This window comes from Vicugna pacos, chromosome 9, assembly GCF_048564905.1.
Source record: "Vicugna pacos chromosome 9, VicPac4, whole genome shotgun sequence".
Taxonomy (NCBI): domain Eukaryota; kingdom Metazoa; phylum Chordata; class Mammalia; order Artiodactyla; family Camelidae; genus Vicugna; species Vicugna pacos.
The window spans coordinates 6,119,504-6,133,612 of NC_132995.1; the positions used below are offsets into that span (position 1 = coordinate 6,119,504).

The 14,109-nt window shown below is 47.3% G+C and overlaps 1 protein-coding gene across 3 annotated transcripts in view; it reads right to left on the reverse strand.

Annotated features, from left to right (window-relative positions):
- The window catches only part of AP2A1 (adaptor related protein complex 2 subunit alpha 1), a 31,205-nt gene extending 22,759 nt beyond the window's left edge, over positions 1 to 8,446 (reverse strand). For all 3 annotated transcript variants that reach the window (XM_072966596.1, XM_072966597.1, XM_072966595.1), the window contains exon 1: positions 8,231 to 8,446. In XM_072966596.1, the coding sequence (XP_072822697.1) occupies positions 8,231 to 8,297 (67 nt within the window). In that variant the 5' untranslated portion in view covers positions 8,298 to 8,446. The remainder of the gene's footprint in view (positions 1 to 8,230) is intronic.
- Positions 8,447 to 14,109: the final 5,663 nt, after the last annotated feature.

Below are 14,109 nucleotides of genomic sequence, written 5' to 3' on the forward strand. Positions count from 1 at the left end.
CAGTTGCCTTAAGGAGCTTCTGTAGGGACCAGAAGGAAAACCAAACAGCTTTTATAAATGGATCATAAAGCACACAGTGGCTGCCTAACCTTTACCACAGACAGACGGATATCTGAATGGCAATTAAATTTCTGAGGCTAGAGCCTTCTCCGGCCTAAATTTGGTACAAACCAAAATAGAGGTTTGTACCTCTATTAAAAGCTTCAATGGATGGACCCAGAGATGATCATACTAAGTGAAGTAAGTCAGACAGAGAAAGACAAATATCATATGTCACTTACATGTAGAATCTAAAAAAGTGATACAAGTAAACTTATTTACCAAATAGAAAGAGACTCACAGACATAGAAAACAAGTTTAGGGTTACAAAGGGGAAAGGGGATAGGAATTTGGGATTAGCCAATACAAATTACTATACATAAAAGAGATAAGCAAGGTCCTACTGTATAGGACAGAGAACTACATTCAATAGCTTGTAATAGCCTGTAATGTAAAAGAGTATGAAAAAAAATTGTATGCATAACTGAATCACTATGCTGTACACCAGAAACTAACACAACATTGTTTATCAACTATACTTCAAAAAAAAAGCTTTCAAGAAGCTCACAAAACTAACCTATGTTATTGGAAGACAGGGCAGTGGTTATCCTTGGGGAGGGGAGTGCTGGGGAGCCAGGGATGTTGTTTCTGCATCTGGGGGCCAGTCATGCAGCTGTGTTCAGCTGGGGAAAATTCATCAAGCAGAACATTTATGATCTGTGAGCTTTTTTATAGATCTGCTATCTCTACATCTGTTTGTGTATATATAAACTAATATATTTGTAGATGGATATACATGGATATTTTTATACTGAAGTATCTCCATGATGTATAAAAGATATATATCAAAGAGATGTGGGTAATTTAAAGAACAGTCAAAGCTAATATAAGCACAGGACAGAGAATCTGGAAAACAAAGGAAAAGAAAAATAATGGCCATAGTTCTATGTATTTTGGCTAATATGAAAAATCTTCAATACCCACTCTTTATAGCTAATTAATAACATATTATAATTAGTTTCTGAGAATAAGCGTCTCGAAATAAAGTTATGAGAGCAACGAGTCTGACCATTTAACAATTTTTTTGATATACAAAGGCAAATTGCTCTCCCATAAATAGTGAATCAGTTTATATCCCACCATTATGATGTGAGAATCTGTTTCCTGATGGAAGAATTTATAATAGTCAGCGGAGCGAATTATTCAGTAATTTATTTAATTATTATGCTAGAGTTGAACATTTTATTCATTTAATCAGCAAACATGTATTAGTGCCTGCTACATTTAAAAAATAAAAATAAAAGAATTTTAATAAAGAATATTCAAAGAATATTCTTTAAACAGTTCTTAATGACTGTTTATATATGTTTTTTCTTTAAACAGTCTTAAAATTGCCCACGGCTATCTGATATTGTTTTCTGCATCACTGATATACTTTGCTGTAAAAAAGAACTCTCAGAGAGGACAAAGAATCAGGTCTCCAAAAGAGACAGCGCTGCAGCCCTGGAGGGAGGGCATCTTGGCGGAGCGCACAATCTCTGCAAAGACCCACAGACAGCACATGGATCCTGCTGAGGGTAACACCGGGGGAAAGGGGCTGAAGGCAGCTGTGACAGAACTGGGCTCACGAATAAATTTCTATCACTGCAGCCCAGCCTGCGACAGGGGGATGAGCTAGCTCATTGTCACTGGAGGCATGCAAGCACGTTGGGGTGGTTTAAAGAGATGGGCCATTATGAGTAATTTAAGCTTACAGGCAACATCCCTTTAGTGGTTAACTTGCAGGGGCGAGGGTATAGCTCAAGTGGTAGAGTGCACGCCTTCCATGCATGGGGTCCTGGGTTCAATCCTCAGTAAAAATAAAAATAAATAAACAAACAAACTTAATTATCTCCCCCCACAAAAAGAGAAGAGATTAAAAAAAAAATAAAAGATGAGGCTTAAGTGGACCAAGCAGAAATAAGTGGAGGTGCACGCTCTGGGTGAGAGCAGCAGCCAGTGCAAAGGCCCAGGGGCTGGCATCGCATGGGGCGTTAGACTGCGCAGCCTCCTGGGTTTTCGAAGGGTGTTGGGAAGCCAGGGGAGGGCAAGAGGCCTTCTTCTGCCTGCAGCTATTGCTGGGATGGCTGTGCAGGTGGAAAAGAGGCCACCTCCTTGCTACAGGCCAGAGCAGTGAACTGCTGACTGCTCCAGATGTACCTTGGGGCTTCTGGTTAGGGAAGATAAGCTTTCCCTACTTGCAGCAACCGGGTAAGCCTGTCTGTCACTGTCACCAAAGGCATCCTAACAAACCCCGACTACCCTGAAGGGACTGACATGCTTTTATGGGGGTAACACAGGTGTTGTCCGGTACCTCACTGCAAGGACCCTTCATAGCCTTGGAGACAACTACCGTTCACAGTACAAAATAACAAATGCTTCTCTCTCCTAGGATGTGCTGTGCTGTATCTCCCACACAAGTCCCCACAGCCCTGAGCCCTCAGAGAGGGTTCTGGGAGATGATGCTTATTGACTCTGGGCTCCTCTAAAGTTCAGAACTTGTTAGCCCTGCGTTGTCCAATACGGGAGCCGCTGGCCACAGGTGGGGCCAATGGACACTTGAAATGTGGCCGATGCTATACTGAGGGATTGAATCCTTAATTTTCTTTCACTGTAATGAATTAAAAAGTAAAAACCGATCCTCCATTCAATTACTGGAGTGTAGGAGGGATATGAGTGAGGCGGAAAGTACATTTAGAATGACTTGGACACTTGGTGAATCTTCTTTTTTTAAACATAAGCTTTATGAACTCTTAACACTGAGCAAGATTTTCCAGTGAAAATGTAGCCTCTAAGTTGAGCAAGGAACATAAACTGTCTCATTACTTGTTTAAAAAATATCAATGGCACATTCAAATAGTATTTGGGGCATCCTGGGATAAATGAAATAGACCTATTAAAGTTAATTTCCCTGGCTTTTGCTTTTTCCAAGTGGCTACTGGAAAATCTGAATGTATAGATCTGGACAGCGGCATGCCAGCCCTGGGTGAGATGTTATTAAAGCCGTCAACATCCCGGAGAGAATATATTCTCCGTGAGCAACCAGGTCACACCCTGTCATCCACCTGCTTGAACGCAGCTCCAAAGACCCTCCCTGAGCTGCCACCTGACAGCTAAGGGTGCCCGTGTTGCTCTGTAAACCCTTGGCCTCTGGTTGGGAATGCCAGCACCCCAGGGGCCAGTGTCAGGGGCTGCTTCACTCAGCTGGCGTCCTCAGGACGCTAGACACAGGTAGGAAAGAGTGGGGCTCAGGCCTGGATGGGTCTGTTGCCAGCAGCCGGCTGCCACTCATAACCTTAAGCCAATTCCTAACAGGGCAGGCCCTGGGGTGGGGAGGGGTGTCCCCAGTAGCACACGGATGCTGGAGCATCCCACCAGAGTGGGGCTCATTCCTTCTGCTCTCTCCACAGTGGCCAGAGGGATCCTGTGAAAACCTGAGTCAAATCCTGTACCTTCTCTGCTCTGAATCTCTCCAGCTTCCACCTGGCTCAGTGTAAAAGCAAAGTCCTTGCTGGGGTTCTCCAGGCCCTGAACAATCCACTAGTTCCCAATCCTTGCCCTCCCCTCCCCCACTTTGCCCACAGAGGCCACCTCCTCCTCATATCCCTCCTACACTTCAGGTACAGTTCTGCCTCAGGACCTTTGCACAGGCTCCCAAAACTGTCCTCTGCCCTTCCCCTGCTTTATTTCCTCCCAACACTCCCTGCTACCTATCTGACCACCTGAACACTATATATTTACTTGTGTAGGGGTCCATCTCCCCCATAGAATGTGACTACAGGAAGGGGACTTTCCCCCCCTAACAGAGGCACTGGGGACTGAACCCAGGACTTGATGCGTGCTAAGCGTGCGCCCTACCACTGAACTATAACCCCTAGCCCTAGATTTTTGCTCACTATTGCAGTCTCATCACCTAGAAGTGTCTGACACTCAGGGCTTAATAAACATTGATTTGTTCATTCATTCATTCATTCAGCAAATACCTCCCATGGCCTCCCATGGGCCAGGTCCTGCAGAAGGCAGAACAGGGGACCCAGGGAGGGATCAGAACAAGGCCAGCATTCCAGGGGCTGGGGGAGATGGCACAAACAGAATGGTCACCACTTGGAGTGGGATGTGCCCGAATGGAGAGCCCAGGGTATGGTGGCCACCCAGCATCCCTTTTCCCTCGCTCCTCAGGCTCGGGGGAGCTGGGGCCCTAGAGAGGAGGCAGCCCCAGCCCCTGCCTTAGGGAGCTCCCAGTCAGATAAGTGTCTGGGAGGCTGATTCCCCCTCCAGACAGAACAGGACCACGCCCTCTGGCTGGGCACAGCCTCACCTCTCCCTTTCTTATCTGCAGAATTTGCCCTTCCAGGCTCTCCTTCTCCAAGCCTGCTTTTCATCTCCTTCAAGATCCTTCCCCCTGAACTCCACTATGCCCTTCAGATCCTCCAGTAGGATAACTCCACACTCCTCCACCTGCTCATCCCTGAGCTCCGCCTTGTCCCTATTCCCCATCCCTTCTCTTCCCTCCGTCCAGCTTGAAACCCTCTCTGGTCCTCTTAGGTCAAACACTATCTGGCCTCTGCCCACCTTCCCATCAGATCCCAGCCCTCTCTGCACCAGCCACAGAGGTCTTAGCTCGGAGTCTTGACTGGGCCTCAGGACCTTTGTACCTGCTGTCCCTCTGCCTTCACAGCTCTTCTCCCCCTCTCTTGGCCTGGTTGACTCCTCCACATGGTCTGGGCAATGCAACCAGGCAGAGCCCCTATTCAACATCATGGCCCTCTCCCTCACTGGGCTGAGGACAGCTACAATTTTTTTCCACTTAGAAAAAAAATTTGATGCACACTGCTGCGTATGAAATAAATAAGGATTTGCTGTATAGCACAGGGAACTCTAGTCAATATCTTGTAATAAATGATAATGGAAAAGAATTGAAAAAGAATATAGATATATACACACACATATATATATATGGCCAAATCACTTTGCGGTACACTGGAAACTAACATGGTATTGTTAGGTTCAGTCATATTTCATAATCAATTATAATTCAATAAAAAAAATTTGAGATACAATTCACACACCACATAGCTCACAACTGGACAGTGCAATTCACTGGTCTTTAGTAGATCCACCATAGCGTTCAGCTATCACCACCATCTAATTCCAGAACATTCTCATTACCCCCAAAAGAAACCCTGCACTCATTAGCAGTCACTCCACATTCCACCACCCCCTAGCCTGAGGCAACCACTAATCTACTTTCTGTTTCTATGGATTTGCCTATACTGGACATTTCAGATAAGCGGAATCCTACTCCATGCAGTCTTTGGTGTCTGGCTTCCTTCACTTAAAATGGTGTTTTCAAGGTTCATCCATGTGGAAGCATCTATAGTACTTCTTTCTTTTTAATGGCTGAATAATATTCCACTTAATAGTTGTACACCTTGTGTTTATCCACCCGTTGATGAACATTTGGGTTGTTTCTGCTCTTTGGTTATCACGAAAAATGTGGTATGAATACTTGTACACAAGTGTTTCGAGGTGGACAGCTGTGATTTTTATGCAGTACCTGTCTCCCTCAGGGGCTGGGAGTTTCATGGGGGTATACTCTGTCCTATTTAGTGCTGTGTCCCCAGAGCCCCATGACAAGGCTTGAAATATTCCAGGCATTTGACACACACCTGATGAGAAAACCAAGGACAAGAGGGCTCCCTGATTCGCCAGCCCGGATTCATTTGTCTAAGCCACCTCCACTGCCCCCAAGTCCAAGTCTCCCCTGTCTTCTGGCCTCCCTCTGGGGTCCTGCAGTGACACCCACTTGTTTTCTCTTTCCTCCTCCACCCCCATCATCCAATCCCTTTGCAAATCCTTCCAAATTTATCCCCAGCCTGACTACTTCACACACTTTCCTTCTCACCCCAGTCAAGCCAACACCATTGCTCACAGATGCCTGCAGTTGATTCCCTATTTCTGCTCCTACCTCGAGTCTGTTCTTTTCACAGCAGCTAGAGGAACTATTTTAAAACATCAAGCAGCTCGTGCCTCTCCCGTGTGCAAAACCTTCCCGCCATTCTTGCTTCACTCAGAGAAAGGCCAAAGTGCTCCCCATGACCTACGAAGCTCTACCTGCTCCAGATCCACTTTATGCCCTCATCTCTAACCCGATGCCCCCACCCCTCTTGGCTCCAGGCACACAGGCAACCTTGCTCTTACTGGAACACACACCAAGCATGCTACAACCCCAGGACCTTTGAATGTACCACTCCCCTACCTGGAACTCTCTTTCCTCCCAAATCTGCAGGGCTCACTCCCTCTCAATCCTGGTCCCTCCCTCTCCCTTGTTTGCCTGTTTTATTTATTTCACACTGTGGTTCTCTGTGTTTATTTTTTTAGCTCCTTCATGACGTGGATGCTCCCAAGGGCAGGCAACTTTGTTCATTGGTGTACCCCAGTTCCCAGAACAGTGTCTGGCACATTGTGGTGATCAAAAAGTATTTGTCAAATGAATGAATGAACAAACGAACTTTCAGAGGCAAGATGTTGTTATCAATGAAGTCAGCCAACAAGAATCCTGAGTCTCCAAGAGGTTGAATGACTTGCCAAGGGTCACAAGGTCAGTTTCAGTGGCCATGCCTACCTGAGCCTAACAGCTGGGCCCCCCCTATCCACCACACAAGCCCTTGGAAGTTCCACCCCTTTCATAACAACCTTAACATCTCACTGCCCCTTGAAACCCAACAGTTTCCACTCCTCCTGTTCACTGAGCACCTACTACGTGGCCAGATACTTCCATACCTACTAAATTCTACAGTCAGGCACCTAGCCGAGGCCGCTCCTCAGATCCAGTTAAAAAGAACAATAGCCAAGATCAATCTAAGTGCCTGGAACATACAAAAGGCCTCCCTCACACCCTGTATCACAACAACCTCTTTCGGAAGGTGCGATCAGCATTCCCTCCTGATAGATGAGGAAACCTAGAGGTGAAGTTCCTCATTCAAGGTCATACAGCTAGGGAGTGACAGCACTCAAACTCAAACTTGAGTTCAGCTGACCCCAAAGCCTGAGCGGATATAGTCTCTGAAGCTCTTGGCAGCTCCAAACACCAACACCCGCTCCCAGGAGTTGGGAGCTGACTTGGCGCCAGGCCTCCCATAGTCATGACAATACTTCCTGCTGGTGACCACTGTCCCCATGCTGATGTGGTCAGATGGGAGAGGGCTCCAGATCCAAGACTGTCCTGCTCCCTGACCCATGACCTCTCTCTGGGACCAGGCTTCCCCCTTCCCCCAAGATTTCCAGATCTCTTTCCTATAAATTCCTAAGGCCCCCTGGTCCCTTCTTTGAGATCTAGCCTTCTGGTACCTCCCCCAAGCTCCCACACTATAATATTCTCTTCCAGGACCCCCATCTCCCTGGCTCAGGTTCTCCCAAGACTCTCCACCCGCAGTGCCTCTCCTCTGTGCTTCCCTCAGTAACCCCTCCAGCCCCCTCTCCACGGCCCTCCACCTCTCCTAAGCAATCCTCCATCCTGGAGCCCCTCTATCCCTCCCCAGCATGCTGCTATAGTCCCCCACGTCCCCATCTCTCCTCCCCAAGCCCCTGGGATTTTCTTTTACTCTCAAGTCCTCTCTATGAACTAGCTGGCAGCCTCAGTGACCTATCTAGCCCTTTCCCCTCTATGACAACCCCACATCTAGGCCCTCAAACCCAGTCCCTTTAGGCTTCCTATGTTTCACGTCTTCCCAGTCCCCTCTGGCCTCCTCCTACTCTATCGCTCCACAGGGTACCCCCCACCCACTCAGCCATGCACCTCCTTCCTTTTCTATCTACCTCAGGGGTTCCTCTAACCCCATCGCTAATACGATCCCCCAGCCTTTCTTTCATTGCCAGGGGACACCTCTATGCCCCATCCCCGGGACTTTACTAGCCTCCTCTCTGTTAAGACCCTCCTGGACGCCTCTAGCCACTTCGTGTCGTCACCTCAAGAGGCACAGTATGACACCCTAAGCCCCTCCATTCCCTCCACCCTAAAGTTCCCCCCAGGGCCTCACGATCCTCTCACTCTACGACCGCAGGGGGTTTAGATCCTCTGGGCCTCTTTATAACCCCTGAACCCCTTAATTCCCCGCTCCCCCCGCCCAGTGTCCCCCGGCCGCGCTCTCACAGTTCCGGATGTCGGAGATGAACACCGCGAGCCCCCGCATCCCATCGCCCTTGGACACGGCCGGCATGATGGCGGTGGTGTCGGCTCCAGGCCTGGCCGGGCCGGGCACAGCACAGCGGGGGCTGGCAGGCGGAGGCCGGGAGGAAAGGACCCCAGGCAGCGCGGAGGAGCCGAGCCGGCCAGGGGGGGAGGGCGGACAGGCAGGCGGGCTGGCTGGCCGACCGCGGCTCCACCCCCGGCCCCTCCCCTCCCCGCCGTCGTCCTGTGTTCTCAGCCGTCCATTGGCTCAGCTTACTGCCGCTCAGACTTGGGCTCATCCCCATCCCTCGTCTCATTGGTCGATGAACAAAGGCAAGCCACTACTATTGGTCCAGCGCCTCGCTATTTCCGTTCGGGAGGGGGGTGGGGGCGTTACCCGAGAGACGGGCGGAGTTCGGTTACGTACGGTGGGACCTCCCCCTCCGCGCGGCCGAGTCTTATGCTGATTGGATCCGGACGCTCTCCTAGAAGGGAGGGATTGACGTGAAGGAAGGCGGGGGAGTGGGCTTGAGGGGGCGGGACTTACGTTGATTGAGACCAATGGGAGGGTAGATCGCCCCCGTAGGCGTCTCGGATTCGCCGGGCCTGTGCTACTCCCGCCCTCGATTGGGCTATAGTTGGGGCGGGAGGAGAGCGACGATCCGTAGAGAAGGAAGGAGAAGGGGGGGTTGTCACTCAGCTGGGCTGGGATAGGTGGAGCGGCTCCTGCAATTCCCTGCTGCAGAGAAGGAGTTGGGAGGGGCGGGAGAGCTCGAGGTATTTACTGCGCAAGCGTCTTTCTGTTCCTCTTTCTCCGTTCTCTCCTCCACCCTCGACTCCTTAAATCTTCTTCCAGGAAGACATCCCTTCCCCCTTCCCCTCCCTTGTCTAGCCGCCAAGATGTTGAGACCTAACTTGTCAGGAGACCAAGTATTTCCAGAGCAGAGGAAACTCAAATCTAGTCCCATTAAGCAGAGTTTAAAACTGAGGTCCAGGGAGTTTGAATGACTTCTCCGAGGTCACACAGCTTGGAAGTGGTAGAGCCTGTATTTAAACAGTATTTTGGCTTTTAACTACTTCTCAATATACAATGCTCCCCCCCTTTTTTTGGCAACCGTAACACCATTAAACAAATATCAAATTAAAATTGTCGGTCTCTGCACCAGACTTGGAGCTCCTCCTGAACAAGAAGGGGACCTGATACTGAAGGAAGAACTTTGCTTAAAGGGAAGGAATGGGTGAATCGCTTTTGTTTCGCCCATCCACCATCCCTTGGCGTCCCGGAGACCTTTGGTTGACTGGCTTTTGGGAAGGCAAAGTCTCCGGAACTCCAACGCCCCAGGCTATTGAGAAATTTGGGGCAAAGGGAACTGGAAGAGTCCATTCAGTCACCTCGAAGAACTAAGCCCTACCCACCAGCCTTTTCAAATCTCAGGAGCCCAGTCTTGGAAAGAGTCTTAGAGGAGTGTCCTAGGTCCTGGGAATGTCCACTTGGAATCCTAGGGGGATGGGGGCAAGAAGAGCCCACCTTCCAGGTTCAATGGATCCATCCATTTGGGTTTCCAGGAATGGGGCTTGGGAAAGTCCATTCTGAATTCTAGGAGGACAAACGCTCAGGTGTTTTAGTGACCATGGAGAGTCCATTCCTAATATGGGTTGGGGGAGGGGTGCTGCCTGCCCCTAAAGAACTGAGAATGACACTGTTAAAAACAACAAAAACAAGTTATTAGAGCCAGGAATTGGATGAAGTCCTTTTCATGGAAGCTACACAAGCATTCCAAGGACTGGAGGGGTCCATTCATGATATGGAAGGAAGAGCTTTCTACCTAATAATGCCATATATATACACACACACACACACACACACACACACACACGTGTGTGTGTGTGTGTGTATGTGTATAGTGGGATTGGAACTAGTCCACTTCTTGAGGGATGCGAAGAGAGACAACTAGAGTCCAAAGGACAGGAAAACTCTGTCCCTAAGGAGGAGAGAAAAGCCATCCTCTTTCCAGCCTTAAAGTGCCACCTCCTCCCTCTCACCTGTCACCTTCAACATTTCACCCAGGGAGCTGGGGGCATAGCTCAGTGGTAGAGTGCATGCGTAGCATGCAGGAGGTCCTGGGTTCAATCCCTAGCACCTCCGTCAACAAAAAAACCTTTAACCTGAAGCCAGATAGGATTAACTCTGGGTTTTTGTTGTGAGGAGAAGGATGCTCTGATTCTAGGTTTTGTCTTGGGTAGATGAGGGATCTTAGTCCTGTCGGGGCTCGCATGGGCTGACCCCTGCCCAGTAAGAGCAGCTCTTTCCCAAAGAAATACAATGAGAGCCACAAACACAATTCCTGCCACTTTAAAAAAGTAAAAACGAAAAGGGAGAGAGGGTATAGCTCAAGTAGTAAATCACATGCTTAGCATGAATGAGGTCCTGAGTTCAATCCCCTGTACCTCCTCTAAAAATAAGTAAATAAATAGACCTAATTACCTCTCTCCTCCCCTAAATAAATAGATTAATGAAAATAAATTTAAAAAATTTTAAAATAAAAGGGGAAATGAATTTTAATAATATATTTTATGTTACCCCATATACCCAAATATCATTTCAACCTAGCTGACATTCTTATTTTCCTAAGTCTTTGAAATCTGGTGTTTCATACGTGTAGCACATCTTAGCAGAGACTTGCTGTGTGGCAAGGCCCCAGCGGCCACACACCATTGATAGTGGTTTTGATATTGGAAGGCCAAAAATGATCACACTGGATTTGAGCAAGACCATTCTGGGCTTCAGGGACTCAGGGGCTGACTCACTGCTAAGTTTTAAGACCAGGCCATGAATTGGTCCATGTTTGGGTGTCTTGATGAGTTTTCGATGAGTACTGTTTGGTTTCAAGATGGAGCATTAAGAGGGAGCCCCAGGAGCCCTTCCAAGAGATTGAACCACAATTTGACTTGAGCAAATCAACTCTTGATTTTTCTCCAGAAAAACAGGACTCATCCTCAGTCTTCCCGTTTTGGCAGCTGGGCCCTCCATCAATCACCCAGGCACTCCTGCCAGGGCCCCTCCCTGTCCTTCACCCCAAACCAAAGCCAGAACACACCCCAAAGCTGACCACCTCCTTCCATCACCACAGCCTCACCCCATGCAGGCCACCATCACCATCATCTCTCCCTGGAACCTTGCAGCAACATCCCTTGCCCTTCTCCCCACTTCCATCGTGGCCAGTCAGGGGGCTTTTTGCAACATCAGTCAGCTGTGTCCTTCCCCAGCTTAAATGCAACAGCCTCACTGGGCTCCTCTTGGCCATTCAGACCCTCCAAAACTCATCCCTGCCCTCTGCCCAGCCTGGCTTTCCCAATGGGCAGTTCATCCTTTAGATCTTAGTACAATGTCCCCTCTTTGGAAAGAACTTAATGGGTTTAGGGAATTAAGGTAACCTCTCTGTATCATACTTGAACACGTTATCCAGTATGTTTTAAAATGTGTTATAGGAGTGCGGAAGGTATAGCTCAGTGGTAGAGCTCATGCATGAGGTTCTGGGTTCAATCCCCACTACCCTATTAAAATAAAAAAAAATGTTATAGGAATTTTCAAATACACCCCAAAGCAGAAGGGTATAATGCACACCCAAATACCCAACTCCTGGTGGGAGGGTAATAGGTCAATGGTAGAGCATGGGATGTGCTTAGCATGCACCAGGCCCTGCGTTCAATCCCCAGTGCCTCCATTAAAAACAAACTAATACCCAACTCCAACAGTTATCAACATATGACCTTTACTGTTTCATTTATAAGCCCCTGCATTTGACTTCAACCCCACCAGATTCTTTTAAAGCAAGCCCTTCTCATCATGTCACTTCATGTCCATCACCCAGTTTTCTCCTCCAGCATTTCACTATGAAAATTCTTAAATATTCAGAAAGTCAAAACAACCATACAGCGAGCACCCATATGCCCTCTCGCCTCGATGCTGCCATTAACATTTTACTCCACTTGCTCTATTGTATATCTGTCCATCTGGCCTTCCCATCCTACATCCATCAATCCATCTTTCAAAAAAATTTTAAAAACTTTAATGTTTTGGTTTGAGGGGGGGGTAATTAGATTTACTTGCATATTTATATTTTTAGTGGAGGTACTGGGGATTGAACCTAGGACCTCACGCACACTAAACACGTGCTCTGCCACTGAGCTCTACCATCCCCTCATCTACTTTTGATGCATTCAAAGTAAATTGCAAACAGCGCTATTCACAATAGCCAAGGCATGGAAACAACCCAAGTGCCCACTGATCAAATGAATGGATCAAAAGATGTGGTATATACATGCAATGGAATATTATTTAGCCACAAGAAAGGAGGCTATTTTGCAATTTTGGACCACATGGACAAACCCTGAGCACGTTATGCTCAGCGAGATAAGTCTGGCAGAGAAAGACAAGTTCTGTATGATTTCACTTGTATGTAGTATCTTAAAAAGTTTAACTTGTAAAAACCAAATTAAAATGGTAGTTACCAATATATATGTATATGTATGACTGAAACATTACACTACACCAGAAATTGACACAGCATTGTAAACAGACTATACTTCAATAAAAAAGAATGCAAAAAATAAAATAAAATAAAATGGTTTTTACCAAAGGATGGGGGGGTGGGAGATCAGATTGATGTTGTTTAAGGGTACAAACTTTCAACAAGTAGGAAATAAGCCGTAGAAATCTAATGCACAGTAGAGTGAATACATACAGCAATCTTGTATTATAATGATGCAATGTGATAAACATCACTACCATGGTAATCTTATTAACACATATAAATGTATCAAAGTAACACACACTTTCAATTTATAAATATCATGTCAGATTTATTCAATAAAAAAACAAAAATTAAAAGACAGATAAAAACAAAGTTGCAGACATCAATACACATCAACCATGTTGTAAGTTGAATTATGTCCTGCAAAAGGTGTTCAAGTTCTAAGCCCCCAGTAGCTGTGAATTTGACCTTATTAGGAAATAGGGGCTTTGCAGATGATCATGTGAAGATAAGGTCATTTGGGAGGGCCCTAATCCAATATGTCCAGTGCTCTTAAAGTTGGGGGAATTAGGCACAGAGAGAAACGTGTCCAGAGAAAAGACAGTGTGAAGACACAGGGAGAAGATGACCCTCCACAAGCCAAGGAACACCTGAGGATATCAGATATCTGATGAGAAGCCCTCACAGCTTCAGAAGGAACCAACCCTGCTGACACCTTGACCTTGGACTTCTGGCCTCCAGCACAGACAATACCTAGCTGTGGTTAAAGCCACCCAGCCTGTGGGACTTAGTTAAAGCAGTCCTGGGAAACTAATACACCCCCAGATACTTCAACACACACGTTTATCAGCTATAGCTCAGTGTTAGTTTAGATTCTTTTTTTTCTCATTGAAGTATAGTGTACAGTGTACAATGTTGTATCAATTTCTGGTGTTGTTTAGATTCTTTTCTTAAGAGGCAGGAGTCACACACAACAAAAGGCTCCAATCCCAGGTGCACAAATCATTGTGCTTTGACAAAAGTCCACGCTACCACCGCCCAGTTTTGATTACCTTTATACCACATCTCGACATCTAGTATTTTTCCTTTGTTTCTCTCCATTGCTTGCTGGCACCCCCACAGCACCCCCATAGAACGTCAGATCCTCCAGCACTGGCATGCAATTCTTGCTGTCTCCCAGATCCTGGGAAAGTGACAAGTCCAGGGTATTACATGAAGAATCAAGTCTGAATGGGAAGTGGGGGAGGGCTGGGTGACCCCAGAGTTAGTTTCAGGGAAAGTAAATTTGGACCCCTCGCAAGAACTAGTGGACCCGTCCATTGTAAG